The sequence below is a fragment of the Euleptes europaea genome, chromosome 4 (genome assembly GCF_029931775.1).
Source record: "Euleptes europaea isolate rEulEur1 chromosome 4, rEulEur1.hap1, whole genome shotgun sequence".
Classification (NCBI taxonomy): Eukaryota; Metazoa; Chordata; class Lepidosauria; order Squamata; family Sphaerodactylidae; genus Euleptes; species Euleptes europaea.
This window is the reverse complement of record NC_079315.1, coordinates 59,574,084-59,598,726: the sequence shown is the minus strand read 5'-3', so window position 1 is coordinate 59,598,726 and position 24,643 is coordinate 59,574,084. Positions and strand designations below refer to the sequence as shown.

The following is a 24,643-nucleotide window of genomic DNA, read 5'->3' as shown; positions in this document are numbered from 1 at the left end:
GCACCAAAAGACTTACAAAAGACGTATAAATCTAACCAAGCGAATTGTTGGAAATGCTCAGAGACAGAAGGAACTTTTTTCCATCAATGGTGGACTTGCAAAAAAGCCCAGAGATATTGGAAGCAAGCACATAATGAGATCAAGATGATACTTCAGATGAACTTTGACTTAAATCCTAAATTGTTGCTTCTGGGGATGATCCCAACTCAGTTACGAGTTATACAAAAATAATTTTTCCAATATGCGACCACTGCAGTGAGAATTATCTATGCAAGACATTGGAAAAACAAAGAGATACCCAGTTTGACAGAATGGATTACAAAAACGATGGAATTCGCTACTATGGCAAAGCTTACTGATCAGTTACAAGGAAGACAACATGAAGAACATCAATTGAAATGGCAACCCTTTTATAATAAGTATGGTTGAGATTGTTTATATTTGGTGACTTTAATTTGGTAATTAATAAGAATTGTTTATATAAGAATCATATATTGAAATATGTTTTGTAGAATTAAGTGTAATAGAATAGTAACAGATTAAAAGTAATTTTTATAGTCAGAAGAATTATAGTGATATAATGACCTATAAATGATAAAGAAAATATTTGATCACAAAAATAAGTTAAATGATAGGGTCACAGGGTACACACAAAATGTTATCATATTATGTTTCCCTTTTACCTGTTATTCCCTTTCCTTTCTGTACTTTTGAAAAATAAAAATAAAATAAAAAAGGTGCACAGGCCTAGGGGTATCTAAACAAATCACAAGTTTATGCTTTTACTTAATTTTAAACCTGCCTGGGGTCAGATTTAGAATATCTAACTAAAATTAATCAGCTAAAGGCATGAAGATGAAAGCCACCTGAGGCTTGAATAACCTAACCTACCTCACGGAGTTTTGAAAATCAGATGACCTCACATGCACTGATTTTAATTCCTTGGAGGAAAATATGGATATAAATGAAATCAACAGATGTAAGTGAAGTAAAAATTCAGCAGGCAAAGGTGAACATTTTGCTGGTGTACCATTTAAATTTTGTTGATTTATTTAAAATGTATCAATAATCAAAACTATCTTTCTACACATATAACTACAACTATAGCAGTTGACAGGATATTTTAAGCCTCACTTGAATACTTCAGTGAGATATAGGTGAAATGGTACCATCCAAGGTGCTTTGTTTCTAAGCTGTAGAGGGCTTTATAGGTTAAAACTAACACCTTAACTGGAATTGGAGATCAGTGGAGATGCCAGAGTCACTGTCCCTTAACCAGCTGAAGTTTGTGAACCATTGGCAAGAGTAGCTCACTTTAGTCTAGAGATTTGAGGTGGTAAGTAACAGGTGCCAGTTTTTCATTTGATTAAAAGGGTCTTAACCTTCTCACCAGATGGTACATACCTTTGCCAAGTACAAGCTTACAGTATCCCTTGTGCACCAGGAGCCACATTTGGTAGTGTAGTATTCACATTTGTGACATGAACAGGGATATTTTGGCTTTGTTCTGAAGCTGAATGGGCAGCCTCCAGTTCACATTACTTTGTCATACTATACTGATAGAAAACCTGCCAAGAAGCACATCGGTCTTTACAGCTCTTTGTAATTTTGCCAGCGATCTGTCCTTTTCGTGTGTTGTGTCAGCCATTGTTTAATCTAACATCCCACTGTAAAATATTCAACTAATACTTGTTTGTACAAGAATATTGTCTAAAGGTCGTGCTGAACGGATTCAATAACAATTACAATTAATTACTTAATATCAATAAAGCCAAGGAAAAACTATGGAGGTATTTGCCCATATGACTAGACATGTATAAGCTACATTTTATTTCCTTAAAAGATTATCCAGATGTAAGAGAGAAACTAATATTGATATTTTTTTTTGCTGTTGTGAAGGTGTCTTGTAGTCATAGAAGAATAATTTCTGATACCACACTAGAGCATTGTATGAGAAAATTGACACCAATGCAGAGATGGTCTTCCATGGAACATAAACTTTTGTTCATGAAAACAACCTGTTACTCATTTTTTCCCATTTTAGAAGGATCTTATAATGCTGGTCATGTACCAAAAGGTGCCCCCTGGAACTTATGTGCTGAACTGTGTGGCACAAGTAAAGTGACCTAAATGTAACACAAATGCATAGCAGCTGAATACTTCATCATTGTGTTACAGAGCTTCACAAACCATAGGATTTGCTATATACTAAAACAAGAAAAAATCTTTTAAAATATACAATGTATTATTACAATTTAATTACCGTATTTTTCGCTCCATAGGACGCACCTTTCCATAAGACGCACCTAGTTTTTAGAGGAGGAAAACAAAAAAAAATATTGTTTTCCTCCTCTAAAAACTTGTCTTATGGAGCGAATGCTGGCTGGGTGCGTGCGCGTCGGGACGGCACGAGCCGGCGTTTCCCACCCTGACGGCCAGCTGGGAGGCAGGCGGGGCCGCACAGAGCAAGCCGGCGCATGCACCCAGCCGGCTCTGTGCGGCCCCGCCCGCCTCCCAGCTGGCCATTGGGGTGGGGAACACCGGCTCACACCGTCCTGACGCGCATGCGCCCAGCCAGCTCTGTGCACCCCACCTGCCTCCCAGCTGGCGGGGCGCACAGAGCCGGCTGGGAGGTGTGCGTCAGGACGGCGCGAGCCAGTGTTCCCCGCCCCGACGGCCACCTGGGAGGCGGGCGGGGCCACCCAGAGCCAGCTGGGCGCGTGCACCGGCTCGCTCTGGGCGGCCCCACCCACCTCCCAGCTGGCCGTTGGGGCGGGGAACGCTGGCTCGCGCCGTCCCGATGCACACACACCCAGCCGGCATTCGCTCCATAAGACGCATGGACATTTCCCCTCACTTTTGAGGAGGAAAAAAGTGCGCCTTATGGAGTGAAAAATATGGTAATCTTCGAATACAAATTTAGTTTGACATAAAATCAATTGTACTACATAAAAACAAGTGTGAAACCATGGGTAAGAAGAACTTTCAATAGGAACAAAAATGTGTTGCAATGCGTTGCTTGGGCTGATATTCATTCAGTTGTTGGCAGCCTCTCCAGTTGTGGGTCCTTTTCCATGCTAGCAGCCATTTTGTTTTACAGATGACACCAGGCTATTTAGATCATGTGGAAAGTCCTAGTGGAACTTTGCTGAAAATCTACTCATCCACTCTCTTTGGACTGAACAATATTGTTAATCACTCCTATGGAGAAAAAAAACAACAACAAGAGACAACTGGTGCAGTGAAAGAATTAATTTTAATTTACTCTGAGACCCCCTACACATTTTGCATATGCTTCATCAGGGGAACTAAAATAAATGCAAGAATAAATGAAAACCTTAGATGATTAATTTGAAAGCTTGCTTTAAAAAGACAGAAACTTCTGAGCATATGATAAAAATAAGAATTTCAAAATTCAAACATCAAAGCAAATAATATTGTGCTCAGGATACCCAAAAAAATACAGTACAGAGCCAGTTTGTATAATTAGACATAATTAAGAACAACAAGGTTTTAGTAAACACAAGTGGGGACCCACAAGACACTTCTGGAAGCAGCTCTCCAGTTTTCCCCACCTTTTCTTCCTCCCCTCTCCCCCTACATCTCTCCGTTTCTCACTTTTTCTCCAGAATCACAACAAATCTCCCAAGTACAGAGATCAGTTCTCCTTAGGGTTGGCAGCTCTAGGTTGGGAAATTCCTGGAGATTTGGGGGTAGAGGCTAGGTGGGTGATGTTTGGGGAGGGAAGCATCCTCAGAAGGGTATAATGCCATAGAGTCCACCCTCCAAAGCAGTCATTTTCTCCAGGGGAACTGATATCTGTCATCTAGAGATCAGTTGTAATTCTGGGTGATCTCCAGCCCTCGCCTGGTGGTTGGCAATGCTAGTTCCCCTGGAAAAAATGGCTGCTTTAGAAGGTGGAGTCTATGGCATTATACCCTTCCGAAGTCCCTCCCCTCCTCAAACCCCATCCTCCCTAGGCTTCACCCCTCAAATCTCTAGGAATTTCCTAACCTGGAGTTGGCAACCCCATCTCCTTCCCACCCAACAGCCAACGTATCTTTATCTGCCTGTCTGTCTGAAGCTTTCCATCTCCTCCTCCCCCTCCTTGCAGCCTCTACCTTATAAAACTACACTCTTTCTTCACAGTGGGGACCAAAGCAGCTTACATTAGTCTCTTCTCCTCCTTTTTATCCATACATCAACCCTGTCAGGTAGGTTAAGCTGAAAGTGTGTGACTGGTCCAAAATCACCCGGTGAGCTTCCACACCAAGATGGGGATTCAAACCAGGGTCTCACAGTCCCTGCTCTGAAGCTGTAACCATTACACCCATTAGCTTTCATAGGGTGGCTGCTGTTGAACAGTAGCAAGCAGCCAGGCCTGGTTGAGTCATGCAAGTCAGGTGGTATCAAATCATGCAGAGGTTGCTGACAGGCCTAGGGTTCCAGATCCCTGGAATTACAATTTAACTCCAGACAACAGAGATCTCTCTCCCTGGAGAAAATGACTGCTTTGGAGAGTCGACTCTAGGCCATTAAACCCTGCTGAGGCCTCTTCTCTCATCAAACCCTCCTCAGTCTCAACCACAAAATCTTCAGGAATTTCCCAACATGGAGCTTGCAATCCTTGCTAGGCCTAGCCCCAGTGAGTCTTCCTCAGGGGCCAAAATAGGCCTGAAAAGGACTCTGCCCCCTTACCCTGCCTTTTACTGACAGAACCTGAAGCCTGGTATCCGTGGTTGCCTAGCAACAGCAACTGAGGGAACCCATTGCTTAAAGCTGCAGGCTTCCCTTTTATCATTTTCAGTTTTTTAAAACTTCCCAATCTATTTTTTTTTATATATTTCAGAATTTTCTGCAAACCTGGGGCCCTTTTCAGGTTTGTAGCTGTAGTCATGATAGGGGTGCCAGGTCCCCTCTCTCCTCCAGTGGGAGGCTTTTGGGGCAGAGCTGAGGGGATTGTGCATGCGTGGCCGCACTGATGCACACACAGCCCTTCTGGTTTATACCCGGAAGCGCCACATCGTGAGGGGCTTTTTACCATTCAAACTGTGAGTTTGAGTGGTAAAAGGGCCCTTGTGATGTGGCACTTCCGGGTGTAAACACATCACAAGGGGCCTTTTACCACTCAGATTCACAGTTTGAGTGGTAGAAGGCCCCTCACAATGCGGTGCTTCTGGGTGTAAACCGGAAGTGATGTGCCGCGGTGTTCAGGCTCACGTGCACATTTGCCCGCCGACCCTCAGCTGGTTGGCAGTCAGCGGGGTGGATTGGTGAGGGTTTGGCAGCCCTAAATCATGAGATTAAATTTCTAAAAATTTGGCAGACTTTGCTATTTGAATATAAGATTTTATTTTTTTGCTGTCAAGTCACAGCTGACTTATGGCAACCCTGTAGGGTTTTTAAGGCAACAGATGTTTGGAGGTGGTTTGCCATTGCCTACCTCCATGTCATGACCCTGGTATTCTTTGGAGGTCTCCCATCCAAATACTAGCCAGGGTCAGGGCTGAGAGTGTGTGACTGGCCCAAGGTAACCCAGCACGCTTCCATGGTGTGAAGAGTCAAATTTGGGATTTTCAGGTCCTAGTCTGACACCTTAACCACTACACCACGCTGGTTCTCAGAATATAAGATATGGCCAGTAAAATATTAAAGTCTAGATGCTTCCCACAGCAACAGCAAAAGAGATGCTGTTCTGGCATTCACTTTTATCTCAAACCAGCAATAAGAGCTCCTTGCTTTTGTTTAACTTGGAAGGGGCCAAAATCTTGAGTGTTAAAATCCACTCAGCTTCTTTTTTTATTAACATTCTATCATTGTGATGATCTGATTTGTATATAGCCCAAAATAAGAAATCTGTGGGACCATGATTATGTTCTGTGAAATATTGTACTAAAGGGGCACCTGTTCTTTACAGTGAATATTGCTTTTATGTTCAGAGTTGAGTGTTCTTCGTTTCCTCAAAGTCTTGCCAACAACGACCTTCTCACAAGGGCATTGATGATGCAAATTACTCATTCAGAACTAGTTAAAAGTAGGAGTTAAAACATGTCCTCATGCACATCACAGCTATGTTTAGAAGCCAACATTGTGGTACTTCATGAGCAAATTTAGTGTGTTTATTCTTCATTCAGTCCCTATTTCTTACTGAGCTCCATTCAGATTGCTGATTCTCATCTTTAATGCTCCCAATGGCCTGGGACCAGGGTACTTGAATGACTATCTTCTATAATTGCCAAGCAAGTTGGTAAATTTGAGACTTGAGGCCTCAGTTTGTGTGCCCACTCTGGCTAAGATAAGGTTGGTAGCAACAAGGCAAAGGGACTACTACTAGTTTTATCTCTGCTGATTCATGGTGTTATTGATATATATTTAAACTTTTCTTATTTTATTTTTATGATTTTATATCACTGTAATCTGCTTCAGGAACGACGGAGAAGTGCCCAAAGATAACCCATATCAATAAACTTCTTCTGTCCATCTTTCCCTAGTGCTCTTCACTGGTCTGTCTATACTACACCATTTGGATTCCATCTTTTATCTTCCTTATTCACCATGTTCTACATAATGTGTCAGAACTCCCGAGACAGTGTTGCATCGCATGAACACTTCTGGTAACATTTGCGTGCCAATTTACAACAGCGCACATGGGTTGATTTTCTTTGCTCACACTTCTTCAGTTCCAACTCTTATTCATACATTAACTTCAGAGGAAGGAAGATTAATGGAATTAATGAATAAATTAAAAACAGATAGTGCTTCATATTTGCAAATTATAGCTTTTGCAATATGCTCCATAAACTACTACAGTAGAAACTGAAGCAGCATGTTTCTTCATGCAGCAATCTGGTCTTTGAGAAACGATGAATATAGTTGTTAAATATCTAGATATAACAGGTGTCTTGTTCTGTCATACAATTCTCCGTATTACTACAATTTTGTGTTGAGCATTCAATGCACCACAGAAGCGGAAACAGAGATAGTATCTTTTGCTGGAATGGAGTTAAATCCTACAGGGGATTTATACTGCTGAGTGCATGAACAAGTCTGCTGGTGTTCGGTAAGGCAAAACAATTCTACAGAGAACTTACATTAATTCTTTAGTTTAAAAGGCAAGTCAGCAACTGTCTTATGGACACTTAAATGGAATGGTTCTGGCATTAAGACTTGAAGAAAATCCATACTAAGTAGCTGCTTTTCTGTTTTGGCATTTGGGAATTGCCACTGATATTGCAATTTAATCAGATTCATTAAGCACATGAAAAAAGAGCTTTCTAAAACCTCAGCTTTCTCTTTTCATAAAATCTGGTGCCAGCGTCATGTGCTGATGTCAACACTGTTTCACTTCACTGATGCAGTATATGACTAGGTCTGAAGGTTTGCTTCTTATTCATGATAGCGGTAGAAATGACTCACAAAGGATCATAATTTATTTTTTATTAAAAATATACATGCTTGAGATCCTGCTGCCTTTCTAATGTTTTGCCTTTATCCAGATTTATATTTTAATCTATTTAAATGCCATTTTTAAGGCTATAAAATTTCAGGCATATACTGGCATTTCAGAACATGTAAGTTACTTTTATGTCCATATCAAAGTAAAGTGTGTTAGAAAATAATTATGGGATATTTGTCCTAGTTCTATGGATGACTTTCTGTTAGTAAGGTCTGATGGTGGATGAGCTGATTAGAATAGTGGCTAGGCTTGACATTTACACCTTTGGGCTAGTAGTACTGAGCCAGGATATGATGGTTGAGTGTATCTGGGAGGTTCTAAATGCCTGCTTAAGGGGCAAGGAGGTCCTTGCTATGTTATAGTGGTTCCAATCCTACCTGTGTGGCTGCTTACAGAATGTGATGCTCACAGACTGTTGTTTGAGGCTCTATGTTATGGTTTCCTGTATGGTTCCATCTTGTCTTTCATACTGTTTAACAGCTACATGAAACTCACTTAGAAAGCTTGTTTGGGGTGGGGGATGCAATGTGCAGTTGAAATTGAGCTCTGTTTCTCCTTAACAGTGGAATCTGTTGAATCTGTAAGCATCCTTAACAAATGTGTGGAGAAAATAATAGGATGGGTGAGGGCCAATAAACTGAAGCTCAGTGCAGGCAAAATTGATCTGCTGTTGGTCAATGAGAAAGCTGCTTGAGGACTGAGGAGTCAGCCTGAATTTTTCAAAGCTTGGGGTGTGGCTGGATCCTGGTTTACAGGTGTAGGCTCAGGTCTCCCTCATGGCAGTAATACCTTTTATCAGCTTTAGCGGAGATGCCAGTGGTGGTTGTTCCTTGAAAAAAATAACATCTTTTTTCTATCAGTGGGGCAGTACTGATGGAAAAGAAAGGCCAATTTAATTTCTTTCCCCCTTCCCACTGCAGCCTCTGCTAGATGATGTGAGCCCCACAACCTCAGGAAGAAACTTTCCCAGGGTTGGAAAGGACTGCTTGGTAGAGACGAATATGGAAAACATCTGCAACTGTTAGAACCTTTCTCTGACAGATCATGGCATTCAACCTTTATGTTTTCATCTGTAGTTCAAACCAATCCCATCCCAATATCTTTATCCATTTTTATTACTGCTTTAAGTGTAACATATATGTGAGATACTTAAAGGGACAGCTTCAAAGATTAAAAAGTTACAGAATATTTGAAACATAAGGGGAAAAATTAAGAATGTGGGTAAGAACATAAGAAGAGACATGTGTAGTGGTTAAGGGCAGTGATTTGGAGTGGTGGACTCTGATCTTGAGAACCAGGTTTGATTCCCCACTCCTCCACATGAACAGCGGAGGCTAATCGGGTGAACTGGATTTGTTTCCCCACTCCTACACATGAAGTCAGCTGGGTGAGCTTGGGCTAGTTGCACTCTCTTAACCTCACCTACCTCACAGGGTGACTGTTGTGGAGAGGGGAAGGTTATTGTAAGCCAGTTTGATTCTTCCTTAAGTGGTAGAGAAAGTCAGCATATTAAAACAACAACAACAATCCAATATCTTGTCTCCCACAATGGTCTTGTTTCACGCATTGGAGGGCCAACAAACAGGATATCTTCCTCTCCTAGCATTGATATATGGAGATTCCCTTTACTCACTATGGCTAGTAGCCATTGATGGACCTATCCACCATGATTCTGTGTAATCTCCTTTAAAAGCCACCTACGCTCGTGGCCATCACTACATCAACAAAAAGTGAATTTCACAATTTAATTACTCATACTTGTAATCAAACCAAAAGTTGATTAAGAACAGGCATTGTGGCAATTTTAAATGGTTACGTATCTGAGATCTTTTCTTTAAAATGCCACCTTTCAACATTCTTGAGGCTGCTTACATTGGTATAAAATGTTCTTAAAATCACAAAAACCAGATGTCAAATATGTCTTCCAGAAGAATTAGTAGGATCATTGCAAGAAGGATACAGACCAGGTATTTAATTTTAGCATCCATGGAGACGAAACCCTTTTCAATGAAGCTGATCCACTTTTACAGGGCAGAAAGAAGACATTAGCAATTATTTAAATCCCCATACCACATGTAAATATGGTACCACAATGTAAAGGAAAGAAAAAGGATTCATAGAATTTAAACTATAAGTTCCTTAGGGCATGGGCTTTTTATTTTTCATTTAGAAATGGCCTATGTGCATTGAAATATGCTGGTTTCAGCAATAAGTTATACTGATGGAGATAATTTTAAAAAATGAAAGATGACTGAGAGTCTTTTTTGCTTGTTTTGCTTCTGTTTTTCTGGAAAACTTCCATTTCACCCCTGGTTCCATGTGAATGTTTTTTATATCCTGAGACATGGAGGGACACATTTGGAGAATATGGATAGATGGAAAGATGAGTTTACAAAAACAGCTTGAAGTCTCCAAGGCTTCCTGAGGGTGCAACAGCTCCTTATCTGAGTGCAGTAAAGGATAAGCTTCAGCTATGAGTATTTTCTATTAAATGTGATCTTCTGAAGTGGTAATAAGGCTTAGGCATAGCTCATCAATTTTCTTTGCGAACAGAGCTACTGAGGCATTCTGAGCACAGAGAAATGTCACTCTGTTTTCTTTGGTTGAACATTTATAGCTGTGTGGAAGAAAAAAATCACTACTTCTCATTTTGTTATTTGATATTAATGATATGTTTTAGCAAAATGTAGTTTTAGTAATACTTTTGACTTGTAATACAAGCAACCATCACACTAGCATATCTTTGAGATACACCACTGTACCTCTGGGATATGCCATTGTACCAGCTGGTCAGCTCCCTGAGTGGTCTCACCCTCCCGCCCTAGCATTGTGCTATTAGTGACTGTTGCACATTTTATCATTGTGTGTTGCCTCATGGAACATCTGGCTATGAAACACCATAGAAATCCACCATAGAAATTTTATGTATAAATTAATATATTGCCTCTGGGATTTAATCTTTATTCTAGGACTGTCCCCAATCACAAAAAGTGTGTGTGAGGTTTTAATTTTAATGGCAAAATGTAGGCAAATATGTATCTATCCTTTCTTGCTGTTTTCTCCCCAGTTGGGACCTATTCTACTTTGGAGCCCAAACAGAGAGAAAGTAGATATTGGGGGGGGGGAGAGTCTGTACCTGGTTAGACCCCTCCCTACCTGAGCAACCATTTTGACAATAAATTTGGATTACCACTTTCTTCTTGAGGCAACCACCCTGCTGTCCCCCCTGAACAATCCTAAACAGAGCTACATCCTTCTGACTAGATCGGAGTCAATGGTTTTAGGATTCCTTGTTTAGGGTTACACTGTAAAATGTTTTTCTGACCCTGAATGAACCTGATGGTGCTTTTTATTTGAGAAACCTTCCTTGTTTTGTAGTTTGTGAAGCATATAACACTTCACTGATTGACCTAGAAGATGCTGATGCTGCACAGCTCAATATATTCTGCTTGGTCAAACATCTTTAATTTAGACACTTGTACATTGATTTTCAATTATCTGGAGGTGGATTTGGGCCACCACCATGTTCAGCACATTGGGCAAAGTGACTTTGAATAGTTGATTCACTGAATGCTTTGCAATTTGTATTAGCAGAAAAATCCATGACATGCCCATGAGAATTTTCCTAAGGAAGAAACTGTTCTAGATAAGGACCAAAGTTGTAATAAATTTTTTTTGTGGAAAGAAACTCTAAAACATTTCCACTGTAGGTCTTCTATCTTGAAATGAAAAGATTTTACTGTGACTTGCCAAGAACCTAAAAGGTGTCATTTACAGAGGAGTACAAAGATGCTGAAAATATTTATAACTTTTCCTTCTTTTAATCATTTGGCTTTAAAACATTCTTTTAAAAAACCCTTTGTGTATTCTTTTCTGACCTTTGTTTCCAATTTGACCTAAAATAAACACTTATCTGTCTTTTTTATGTAGACATGATTTTTAACACTGTTTATTGTGGGAATATTCATATTTGTATATTCAGGTTAACAGCTGAACAGAACCAAAAAAAACCCAGCCCAATAAATTAATACAAAATAATTGTTGCTGAAAATGTGCTGAAAGGAACATTTGATAGTCAGCACATTAAATACATAATTCAGTTTCCCATCATGTGTTTCCCTCTACCTCCAACCAACTCCTTTCCCTGATTCCACCTTCTAAGCATGTAGACCTATTTATTTATTTTTAAAAAATTATGCTACCTTTCCACTCCATTCCATTCCAGTTATTTATCAGCTCCTTTGACCAAAGGTCTTGAGCTTAACCATAACAATAATACATAATATAAAACAACACCAAATAATCAATTTACAATACCCAACATATACTTAAAAGTTAAAACACAGTAGAAATGTAATTACTAAACATAGCATCACTAATACCATAACAGTGTATTCCCCCTGAACCAGCCTCATTGAACTGGGATTATTCAAATCATAGAATTTAATCCAACATTCATCTTGCAGTCTACGTGCTTATTTTATTTTGACGTTTTAAGCAACATCACCTCAGCCAGAAATCTTGCAACAGAACTAGTTATATCAGGGTGAATATCTCCCATTATATGGGATATCACCCAGGACTCTAGTGGAAGTTTGTATTTAGACAATATCGGAGTAATCCAGTGCAACCTAGGAGCTGACCAGTGCTGACAAAACAATAAAAGATGGTGCAGAGTCCCAATATCTCCAGATTTACATTCACAAACTCGATCCGAATAGGGAATTTTTGCAAAACAACCTGACAACTCTGCAGTTGGATAAGCATTTAGTCTGGCAAGCATAAAGGCACGTCTATGGCCTGGGATTGTCAGCAAGCTCACATAGGAGGGCACGGTCTCAGGCGGGGGAAACTTCACCTTTCCATCCAATTAGGGTCCACAAGGCAATGAACATAAAAAAAAACAATTAAAGCATGTAAACAGTTAAAATACAGTTAAAAATTATAAAATAATTCAATAAAACACATAAACAAACAACACTAGAAGGAGGGCCAGTAACTATTATCGGGGGTATGCCAAATGATACAAAAAAAGGCTTCACCTACTGGCAAAAAACACCAGTAGAGAGAGTCAGATGAATCTCCCTGGGGAGGGAGTTCCAATGTTTTGGTGCCATGTCGCTAAAAGACCTTGCTCAGGTTACTACTCATCTAGCTTTAGAGGGCGGAGACAGCTGAAGCAAGGCCTTCAAAGATGACTGGAGTGTACAGGTAAGTTCATATGGGAGGAGGCAGTCCTTAAGTTATGTTGTTCCCAGGCCACACAGGGTTTTAAAGGTCAATACCAGGCCCATGAATTGAGGCAGGAAACAAATTGGAAGCCAATCTAGATGGAACAAGACTGGAGTGATATGGTTCCTACAATCCATTCGAGTCAATATTCTGGCTGCAGCATTCTGTACCAACTGTAGCTTCTGGATAGTATTCAAGGGCAGCCCCACATTGATTGCATTGCAGTAATTTAATCTAGATGTTACCAGGGAATGCAACAGAATGGCAAGATCTTTCCTGCCCAGGAAGGGCTTCAGCTCACTAGCCAAAACTGGTGAAAGGCACCTCTGGCCACGACTGTCAACGTTCTATCCAACACAAAACCTGGGTCCAGGAGCACCCCCAAGCTATGAACCTGTTCCTTTAAGGGGAATGCAACTCCATTCAGAACAGGGGATAATCTGTTTCTGGGTCATGTCCTCCCCCAATCCAGTAACACAGTAACATATTTTTGAGCCAATATCATCAGGTAAAAGGTAAAGGTAGTCCCCTGTGCAAACACCCCATCATTACTGACCCATGGGGTGATGTCACATCACAATGTTTACTCGGCAAACAATGTTTACGACGATGTTTCCATTGCCTTCCTCAGTCATCTACACTTTACCCCCACCAAGATGGGTACTCATTTTACTGAACTTGGAAGGATGGAAGCTACCTTAACCTTGAGCAGCTACCTGAAACTGACTTCTGTCGGGATCAAACTTAGGTCATGAGCAGAGCTTTGACTGCAGTACTGCAGCTTACCACTCTATGCCATGGGCCTCCTTATCATCATCAGAGGCATGATATAAAAATCCTCTCATAATTCAGATCAGATGTAGGAATATGCCCCCTGTAATTCTTTAATGTTTTCATATATTGTCATTGTGGGCCAAATGTAGCATATGACCAGCCACATGTTTGGAGACTAAGATGATTTTGGAGATCCCCTACAGTTGTCATGCAACCATCATGTCCTGAGCAGCTCAGTTATAGAGGTCTCAACAAGATGTCAGTTCCCAAAGACTAAAACTCAGATTTCTCAATACTAATCTAAGATCACTTCCAATAGCTAAGGAGGGAAAGTTGTTAGGCAGGGACTTGGGCTCTACAGAATCCCCAATCTGACCTAAATGTCCAATACCAGATGTTTTCAAAACTGAACATGAAAAAGAAACTGGAGAGGTCAATGAGATTGTGAAAGACTATGGGGACTCCCTGTCCATAACGTTCAAGCTGAGGTTGATGGCGTCCCAAGAAACCTGCTGGACACAGTTGGGAGAACTCAGTTTATTATTGCTCACATTGCATGTCATCTCACCTTTTGGAAAATTAATATATTACTACAGACTTCCTTGGCATTCAGCAACAGCACCTTCAGATCCAACAGTTTGCTGACAAAACAGTCAAGATGCTGCTGGATGAGAGAGAGAGAGAGAGAGGGAGATCCAAACAGAACAGGCATCATATTTCAGACCTCCTTCCCTGGCTACTCTCTTTCCTGCCACCATTTGTCCCACTTCCAGAAACAGACAAGCAGTGGTACCTATTCCCACCTCCACTAAAACCCAGACACATAAAGCAAAGGCAGCAATAAAACTACTTTAAGTGATGTCATTAATAAACATCAAGCTGAGAGGTGTTATTTATGGTTATAAGAAAGTTGTTCATTGTTTGGGCTGTGTTAATTGATTGAACAATTATTTAAGCCCCTACTGTTGCTTTATTAATTTCTCTAAAACTCAGTCACCCTGATCTAGCTAATATTATTTGAATGCTGAAAGAAAGTACTGCACAGACCAGTTAGGGAAGGGGAATGTACATTACATACTCATGGAGCTCTGTCTGCCATTGTTGGCAGTTTAGTTTGTGGGTCTTCACATGGGCGCCTATAAATATAGCATGACTTCCAGATGTGATCAAAGCTTGTGTTACAGGAAGCTCCATAAAATATGAGTCACCGACTGTTGGCTACATTTAAACCACTTATTGAGGAGTGGGAGATTAAATATAAATAGCCTGGATGCAGTAATAAACCTAATCATGTCATTCTTTGTAGTGGACATGATAAATCTCTGAGGAGTCCTAAACTGCCCTTAAATATATTTAAAATTACCTTCAAAACATTGGCAGTACAATCAATCTGCACCTTTAATTACATATTTTTGGATTTGAATGCATGATATGCAAATGCTTCTTCCTTTACTTGCTGACTCATACTCTCTCTGAATTATTATGACACTTTGATGTAAATGAGCAGAGCACACTCAAGGGGAACATGATAGACTAAGTAGCAATGTAATTACTTCTGTAAAAGAAAGCCTTGTGTCATATTTTGGAGATGAAATATCTTCCTTTTTTAAAAAATAAATAAATCCTTTATGTCAAACCAAGTTGTTAATGTTACAACCCTACAGCATACTTAAGAGATTTAGAAAGAACTCATGAACAGGTCTACTAAGAATTCCACTCAAGTCTAGGGTTGTCAGCTCTGAGCTGGGAAATTCCTGGAGATTTTGGTGCATAGCTTGGGGAAGGGAGAATTTGGGGAGATGGGGGAGCTCAGCAGGGATATGATGCCAAAGAAGCCACCCTCGGAAACCGCTATATTCTCCAGGGAAATCAATCTCTGTGGTTTGGAGATCTGTTGTAATTCTGGAGAACTCCAGCCCAAACCTGGAGGCTGGCAACCTTATTCTGGTCTGTTCAGTGGGGCTTACACCAAATAAAATGTTTTCTGGGGTGTGTGTGTTGCATGGTTGCTCTAATTGAATAGATGTGACACTAATTCATCTGTTTTTGTGACCTTTTGGGTACCTGACCTTCATTGGATTCTCTAGTTTCCCCCCGCTTTCTCCCAGGGTTTTCCATTTCTGTATGGGCTTCAAACGGCAGCATACCCCTGGAACGTTTTTAAACACTTTTGTGCTATTACTCCAACCCAATCTTTTTTAAAAGCACAAAATCTTAAAAGCATCATTGGCATTTGTGTGGAGACAGACCTCAAGCACTTTCTGTGTCAAAGTTTGTTTACATATCAGTATCTACACTTCCTGTGACTGATACTTAAAAAATCATGACAATAGGACTAAATTTGGAGTAATATTCTCTTAGCTTTTAATATAGCCTCATTAGGGGAGGGGCAAGAAACTGCTCATCTAGCCCTAAACCTAATTGATAACAATGTGAGGGATGGTCCAAGACATGTTGGCCTCATGGTATGCATCTGTCAGTCCTAATTTAAACTTTCCATACCAGCTAGCGTTGCCAGGTCCCTCTTCACCACTGGCAGGAGGTTTCTGGGGCAGAGCCTGAGGAGGGCGGGGATTGGGGAGGAAGACTTCAATGCCATAGAGTCCAATTGCAAAAGTGGCCATTTTCTCCAGGTGAACTGATCTCTATCAGCTGGAGATCAGTTGTAATAGCAGGAGATCTCCAGCTACTACCTGGAGGTTGGCAACCCTAATTCCAGCATACTATAAACTATTAGGACTTGGGCTCCCTTTGCAGTTTAAAGAATCAATGAAGGGTGGGATTAAATAGGATCAGAAGAGATGTCTTCCTCCAAGCCAGGACCCATCCATCTTCAGAGTGGAATCCTGGACTGGTTTGGAGTTAGGGCATGTGTGGCTGTGCATTATGATCCACTTAAATACTTAAGATATTTAAGGGATATTTAAGATATTGAAGTCAGCTAATTTCCCTTTCCTTCCCATATTTATTTATTCACCTTTACTCATTCTCAACTGCTTTCCTCATTTCATGCTTTCTGGAAGTCAAATTTCAATACCTTTATTGGCATACCATCAAGCAGTCGATCAAATAAAACCAACCCTCTAAACATCATTTAACGCTTTCTGGAAGTCAATACAGTGGTTACTGGGTCATTGTGACAGTACTTCCTCCCCCCCCCCCCTTTACACTTTCTACAAATTATTATTCCTTGGTATAGTTTGGGAGTCCCCTCCCTGGACAGTGAGTGGCTTGATTATGGTACCTATAATCCCCGAACCATGAGGGTTGCTATTGGACAGAGTAGTTTTTGACAAATCTGTTATCTGTCACTGACATAATGTATATTAACAGAAACATACAAAAACAACTTGTCGCCTCTTTTTGTTTGTTTGTTTTACTTTGTGCAGGCTCATGCATATGTATGTACTTCTATGTGTTGGGAGATGGGAGGTTTTTGTTAAATTTAGAAGCAGCAGTTATTTCAGTTATGAAAATTCTTGGTTGCACTGTTAATCTGCAAAATCAACATACTAATGGTTGTCACTCAGAACATAAGCAATCAAGATAATAATGTGATGTCTTTAGTTTACATGAATCTATTAGGATGACAAAATATATGCCAGGAGACAGCTTTGTCTCAAATGAGCCACCTATCAGGAGCCAGACCACTCATGTTCATGACAAGGACAAAGAAAGACTCTCTCTAGTAATGATTGGCCCAGCCTTTCCCAGTCATCATCGTTATTCTTTTGATTTAATATTGTTTTAAATTGGTCTCTTTCCCCCCTCCCACTTTTCTGTTTGCAGTTTTGACTATAAATACTTATGGCTAATGGATGAATGCCCAGGCTAGCCCAATCTCATCAGATCTCAGAAGTTAAGCAGGGTCAGCCCTGGTTAGTATTTGGATGGGCAGAGTAAGGCCCTGGCTCACCACCTCTGTTAGTCTCTTGCCTTGAAAACCCCATGAGGAGTCGCCATAAGTTGAGTACGACTTGTCGGCACTTTACAAACACATTGGATGAATACGTCATGCATCTGAGAAAGGGAGCCCTGATTCACAAAAACCTATGGTTGAATAATTGTTGCTACTCTCATAAGGTGTCACTACACTCCTGTTTTTTGTGGCTGCTACTATATTTCCTCTCTGTATTAATCTCTGTCTTTCCCCCCTGCTTTTTCTTCACCTCTAAAGGTGCTGGTGGCTGGACTCCATTTGTGTCAAATAAATATCAATGGCTTCAGATCGATCTTGGTGAAAGAACTGAAATCACTGCTGTTGCTACCCAAGGTGGATATGGGAGTTCTGACTGGGTAACAAGCTACCTCCTGATGTTTAGTGACAGTGGAAGAAACTGGAAGCAATATTGTCAAGAAGAAAGCATTTGGGTATGTTGGGTATCTTGTTTTCAGTACACGGACATATTATATTTGTACATTGCCAAAATGTATTTAATTAAGTTAAATTATATACATTTAAGTAGTAGGGGTTGAATCCTTTAGGGGATTAGTAAAGACTGTCTACTATGGCGTACTGGAAGAGACAGATTTACTACTATTACTGGAAGAGACAGTTTTACCCAATGGTCCCTCTTCACTGCAGCCTCCCCTGTAGTTAACATAGCTACTAGTTTTGATCTGGTGTTTTTTTTTTTTTTTTGTGCTACAATAATGTATGCGACATGATAATCACTTTAAGTGTGCTTGTATTAACTCAGCTCGCATGGGAATATTGCACCTCAGTGTAATTCCCCCTAATATTTAGTGACTGTACTGAGTTTTTATTCATGTTTAACTGAGATGTTTTGAATAAGCCAATTTACTGGATATTGGTTCATAAATATGGCAGTCCCAAGGCCTATTAATAGCACATAATCAATCAACTTTGCATGCCTTTGAAATTAATTGTGTTAATGTGTGTCTAGTTTCCTTATGCCATATATATTCTGTTACTGATCAGATCAATTTATGATCCAATGGATTTATTGAGTAGTTTACATAATCAGCTTACATAATAAAACCAGCTTCAAGAGAGATTTCAGAACAACTTTTTAAAGATAATGGATACAAAAAAATTGAACGATGATAATAAAACAAAATTAAATTATTACAAATAAAATATAAAATTCAACCAAGGAGATCAAAGTGAGATTAAAAATAGAGTCAAAAGATCAAAAGGTTACAACCTGAAATAAGAGGGTATAATTATTTATTTGGATTGAAGAAGTGTCATAAAACAAGAATCATGATAGATATTGAAAGCACTACCTGAATTGGCTTACCAATGACCACCAAATGCTGGTCAAATTTGCTTCTGAAAGATATTCAGCTTCAGAATTTCGGAAAAGCAAGTAAAATTAACTTTCTATCTGTGTATTATCCATGGATGGTTGGATAAAGCGATATCAAATATTTTCATGAAATATCACAGGGAAAAAGGTCTTAATTTTATAAGCAAGGAAAGGATAAGCATATACATATCTTAGGCTAGACAGCTTTGCATTTTGCATGAAATAGCTGTTATCACTATTATTATTAAAAAGAAAATGTTTGCATTTAATTTTGGTTTTCTGAAAATGGTATTCTAAACTTTATTACATAAAGTTCGTATTTGTCAATTTCAGACAATAAATGTTGGCAGTTTTTGGAATACATAAATCTGATATATTTGCTAGAATATATAAATTTTTGCAGGGCATCCTTCAAACATTTGACAGGAATTGTTTTTTCTTTAACAGCTAAGGGTTAGTTTTATCTTTTATTCTTATTTGTACTTAGTGATATTGCCCTTAACGGTTCCATCAGCTATTAAATATAATGGCAAAGTATTTACCAGTCTATAATTCTTGAGACCATACTCTGTATTTTTTCAGCTTACTATACTTTTGATCAGTTTACCATTTGCTAGTGAAACAGCTGTAATTAATATTAAAGTGCATATTTTTGGACAAGCTTCTGTTATTCCTTATATTAGATTTAAAACTCATATTAGTTTTTAAGCTGCTTTGAGTCCTGTTGATTGGGTGAAAAGTGGGATATAAATAAATAATATTGTCGAAGGCTTTCACGGTCAGAGTTTATTGGTTCTTGTAGGTTATCCGGGCTGTGTAACCGTGGTCTTGGAATTTTCTTTCCTGACGTTTCGCCAGCAACTGTGGCAGGCATCTTCAGAGTAGTAACACTGAAGGACAGTGTCTCTCAGTGTCAAGTGTGTAGGAAGAGTCAGAGAGGGGTTGGGTTTGAGCTGAGTACTGTCCTGCAGACGTAATGTGCTAATCATTGTCCTGTAAGTATCAAGATAATGTACTAATGAGAGTGTGGTATGTTAATATGGAATACAGTCACTGTGGAGAAGTTTACATCGGGACCACAAAACGCAGCATACAAACAAGGATAAAAGAACATGAAGGATACTGCAAACTTGGCCAACCTGAGAAATCAGCAGTGGCTGAACATGGACTGACACAAACAGGACACAGGGTCTTATTCCAAGACACTGAAAGACTGGACAATTCTACCAACTATTTTGTCAGATTGCACAGAGAAGCCATTGAAATTCATAAACATCAGCACAACTTTAACAGAAAAGAAGAGAGTTTAAGAATGAATAAGGCTTGGCTTCCTGCCCTGAAAAACCTCCAGACTAACAAAGGCTACAGTCAACAATAGCCATGCAGATTAGCTTTGGATTTCACACATTACCAGATCATTTCAGGATACAATGCTTCCATATTAACATGCCACACCCTCATTAGTACATTATCTTGATACTTACAGGACAATGATTAGCACATTACGTCTGCAGGACAGTACTCAGCTCAAACCCAACCCCTCTCTGACTCTTCCTACACACTTGACACTGAGAGACACTGTCCTTCAGTGTTACTACTCTGAAGATGCCTGCCACAGATGCTGGCGAAACGTCAGGAAAGAAAATTCCAAGACCACGGTTACACAGCCCGGATAACCTACAAGAACCAATAAATAAATAATGATTTTGCTTCTAGTTTTGTCGAAGAAGTATTTCTTTGAACAGTGGAGATGATTATTGTCCAGCCCCCCAGTTAAGGTCTGCCTCACAAGCCCCGCTCTCTGTGCCCCTGTTGTCAGAAGTGAGATGTCAGCCAGAGACCGGGCTTTTTCAGTAGTAGCACCTTTTTGGTAATGACACCTTTCTCCTTGAGGTTTGCCTGGTGCTTACATTGCTTTCTTTTAGGCACCAGGTTAAAACATTTCTATTAACCCACGTTTTTAATTAACAGGTTGATTTTTAAAACATTATTTTAGCCTGGAAACTGTTTTAAGAGTTCTGTGGTCTATTTTTGTGATCTATGTTTTTATATTTTGCTGGGGCTTTTTTAATGATGGATTTTAATGAATATATTTTAATGTTATTATTATTTTTATTTTGTAAGCCACCTCAGAAAGGGGGGAGAAGAAGCACAAAAATGTTCTAAATAAATAAATATTTGTTAAAATAATTTCTTCAACTATATTCTCAGAGATACAATATTAGAAATAGCTCTTCCCTATATGACACACTTCATTAGAGGTGTGAAATATTTTTGTAAATCTACTGGTGTTCTAGTTTGTAGCTGACAAGCAGCAGTCTTCCTGAGGATGCCAGGCAGACAGTCAGGTGGCAGGAATCAAGGTGAGCAGCAGGCCAGAGGCCTGGCAAGTACAAGGTAGGCAAGACTAGGGCAGAATAGGCACATGGGAGGGTATGGAGGCAAGCAAGCAGAAGCCAAGGCAATGAGTGCAAGCCTTATGGGAGCTGTTGAACCAGCAAAGCTTCCAAGCTTCTGCAGGCTTCTATAAGAAGCTGGGATCCTTGCTCTTTCCAATGACCTTATCAAAGTCCTGGCTCCTGCCAAGAGCTACTACACATCATCTCTTTCCTGGGACAGACTGGAAAGAGGCAGACTGTGGGCTGCTTGTCATGTATTCCTTCATCAGATCCCTGTCTCTGCCCTGGTCCTCCTTCATCTCTGATCCCAAGGTTCTGGGGGGACCTTTGTGGGTGTGGGACCTTGGCAGGGCTCCTGCAATGGCTCCAGATCATCAGCAGCTGCCAATGGGGTGCAGGGCTTTCCAGTTGGTTCCCGGTCTGTTGGCTCACTGGAGATGAAATCCACAATTGGTTGCTGTGGCAGGATCATAGGGTCTTCCATGGAGCACTCAGAAGGGCCAGCACTTCGGAGTTTTCAGGGTACCAGAAAGACTCCTCATCATCTGAAGAGTCTGCTCCAGGGAAATGGGGCAAACCATGATAGCTAGCTTGACTCAGTTTGATGGTTCAAGTAAGCTGTTTTGCACTGTGACAGAATCATAACTGCTGTTTAAGATGAGGGACAAAAATTGTAGCTGCCAGACATAATCAAGTTACAGACCTATTTCAAGAGAGAAAAAAGAGTCTTGATGCCTGTTGTTCAGGATTATGAGATTAAGTAGCTTTCCCCCCTGATCTGCAGTTACTAGCACATTGTTCTTTTGCTGTGCTGGTGATTCAGAGTGGTCTGCTTATGCTTCTCACAGGGTGTTAGACTGTTATGAGAGAGATTAAGGTTTTAAAGAAATTGGTGGATGATTCAAGGAAGGGATACAACAGTTTGGAAATTAAAAGAAAAATACAGTCAGTTTGGGATTTTGTTCCTTATAAATAATTTGCTGTCATCTGCAAACTCTTCTCTCTCTCTCTCTCTCTCTCTCTCTCTCTCTCTCTTCTCTGACTTACAAACTTTTCTACATTGCTGTTTCACCTGTCCCTATCTAACTGATAAATTGTGTAAACAACTTTTCATAAAGTGAAATTTAGTTTCTGTATGGATTTATTTACTGATAAAGTTTACACATCAGGAGATACTACAGTTAGGGCTGTTGAAAAATCTTTTTGGCTCGGTTTGGATTCGGCCAAAAAACCTCTATATTTCCTACCCCAAGGATCATCAGCTCCTTCCCCAGGAATGCCATGGGAATGCCCCCCCTCCCCACACTAGCACTTGCTGCCTCTTCTGAAATTTCACTCCTGGCGTGGCTGCACTGGTGGTGGAGGCCAGTGCAGCTCTGCGCCTCCCAGATGCCCGTGTGTGAGTGTGCCAGCCGGGACAGCGTAAGGGCCCATTATCCCAGGTTAAACAGGCACTTAGGCTGGTGCGGGGTCATACCGGCTCCTATGGGGTTTCAGTCCACTCCTTCAGGATCGCATGGTTAGGCATTTACAAGTTTTTAGATTTTCCACTCTGCTCCCATCACTAGCTGAAAGTGTTCAAACTTGACTGGGTTATGCTCATTATTTTGCTCATACTCTTGTTTTTATACAACTGTGGAACAGTCACAGAGTACTGTACAAGCTGATATTCTTTTTGAAGATAACCTGAGGGGAAAGCAGACTAAATACATAAAACTGACTTGATTAGAATTTAAGATGCAAATGTTAAAACAGCACACTTAAAAATGCCTATTAAATATCACACTCCTCCAACCAGTTACTTTGCTGAAGTAGTTAACTTGCTAAATATCTAGTTCATATTTAGGATTAAAATATTTTAGGACTGAATATATTTTACTATTGTGTTTTTTGTGAAAGTTCTACAATATGTTGACTCTATAAGTTTACTTGAATCAATATTAAGGAAATTACGGATACAGGGAAGCATGACTGACGAAGCAGTCATTTAATCTCACAGTAAAGACTGAGGTAATTTATATTCAGGCAACTCGTGTCAGTCAGGGAATTGAGATTTTGACAACAAAGGCTATAATGTGTATCTAAGTCCACCTTGTTCTGCAGTTTATAGAAGTGAATGCTTTAAAGGAATTAAAAGTTCATAAGTCAAACATATCAGTGCATTCTTTCTCACCACAATTATATTGCTTCCAAGGTAATCAGGGGCATTGGGAATGAAAGCTGTCTCTTTGAGAATAATGAGGTCAATGTAATATGTTGCTGTGTATGTAGAAAATTTCCAGATAGGTGTACAGGCCATGATCGGAGTATAGTGATAAAATGCCTCTACAAGCACATTCTTGCTTATTCAATTTTTATTTTGGTGATAAATTATCTCCAAATACTGAAGCAATTACAAGCTTTGTTTTAGTGTATTACCAATTCTCTAGTGTTTTCAGTCCTTGAATATGTCATACTTGCCTTGAGAGTCTACCAATTACACTCTTCTTCGTATCAATGGCACTGATCCAGAAAGCTGTCAAGTTATCTGTCCTGTGTTATTGGACTCCTCTCCCCCAATTTCCAGGGAGGCAAAAAGGGGGCTTTCCTATCCTAATCAATAACTTTAATGAATGAACTATGCAGAAGGCAACTATATCCAGTGGCAAGCTCAGTTTAAAAGAACAGACGTTATTACAGACTAGAAGTTATTCACAGGGGGCTTATGAATATTTTGCCAATTCACATATCACACAGTCCTTGGTTTTGTTTTGTTTTGTTGGGATGTTTTTGCAATGGAGCAAATACTGACTCCCTTGGACAGTATCAGGATGTGAAAATGGTACAAGTGAAGCCCCTTCACCACACATATTCTGATATAAATTCCTCATGTTGGCCATGGGACTTCAGAGGATGGGTGGGTTGCATGATAGTAATCGGGTAAGTATTAACCAACATATCCCCTAAGCCCTTATTATCTGTTTTGTGCCCATATTTGAAATTCTCTTTTGAAGCACGTCTCTCACAAGGTGTCACTCCATCCACTGGATGTGCAAATAATTTTAAGAGTACCTTTTTATAATTTTGAGTGATATTTGCATATTTGGCAACTGTTGAAAGGGTAGAATAATTATATGTCAAAGTTGTACTTGATTAAGAAAAATCCACTTGTGTCATAGTTAATTCTTGTTGATAAGTAAATCCAAGGCTGCAATGGGAGGACCAATATGAATAACAGCATTGGTCTATCTAATATTGCTGTTTAGTTTACTGAGATAATATATGTGACGTGCCTTGAATGTTGTACATTACTAACATATGCACCAAGTACAATAATTATTATTATTCTCAATAAAGATGATGTTATTGATGATAACTAATCAACTGATAAAACATATTGTCCACTTAAATAAGAATAAAAATGCACTTAGAACAGCATTGCAGCAAACACTGGTTTATAATATGTAGAAGGGGAGGGAAACAGCAGATCTCAGAAGCTAACCAGGGTCGGTACTTGGATGGGAGACCAT

General features: G+C 39.8%; 1 protein-coding gene across 1 annotated transcript in view; it reads left to right on the top strand.

Moving 5' to 3' along the window:
- The window catches only part of CNTNAP4 (contactin associated protein family member 4), a 283,814-nt gene that overhangs the window by 74,888 nt on the left and 184,283 nt on the right, over positions 1–24,643 (top strand). The window contains exon 3 of the mRNA XM_056848494.1: positions 17,640–17,833. Within this exon, the coding sequence (XP_056704472.1) occupies positions 17,640–17,833 (194 nt within the window). The remainder of the gene's footprint in view (positions 1–17,639; positions 17,834–24,643) is intronic.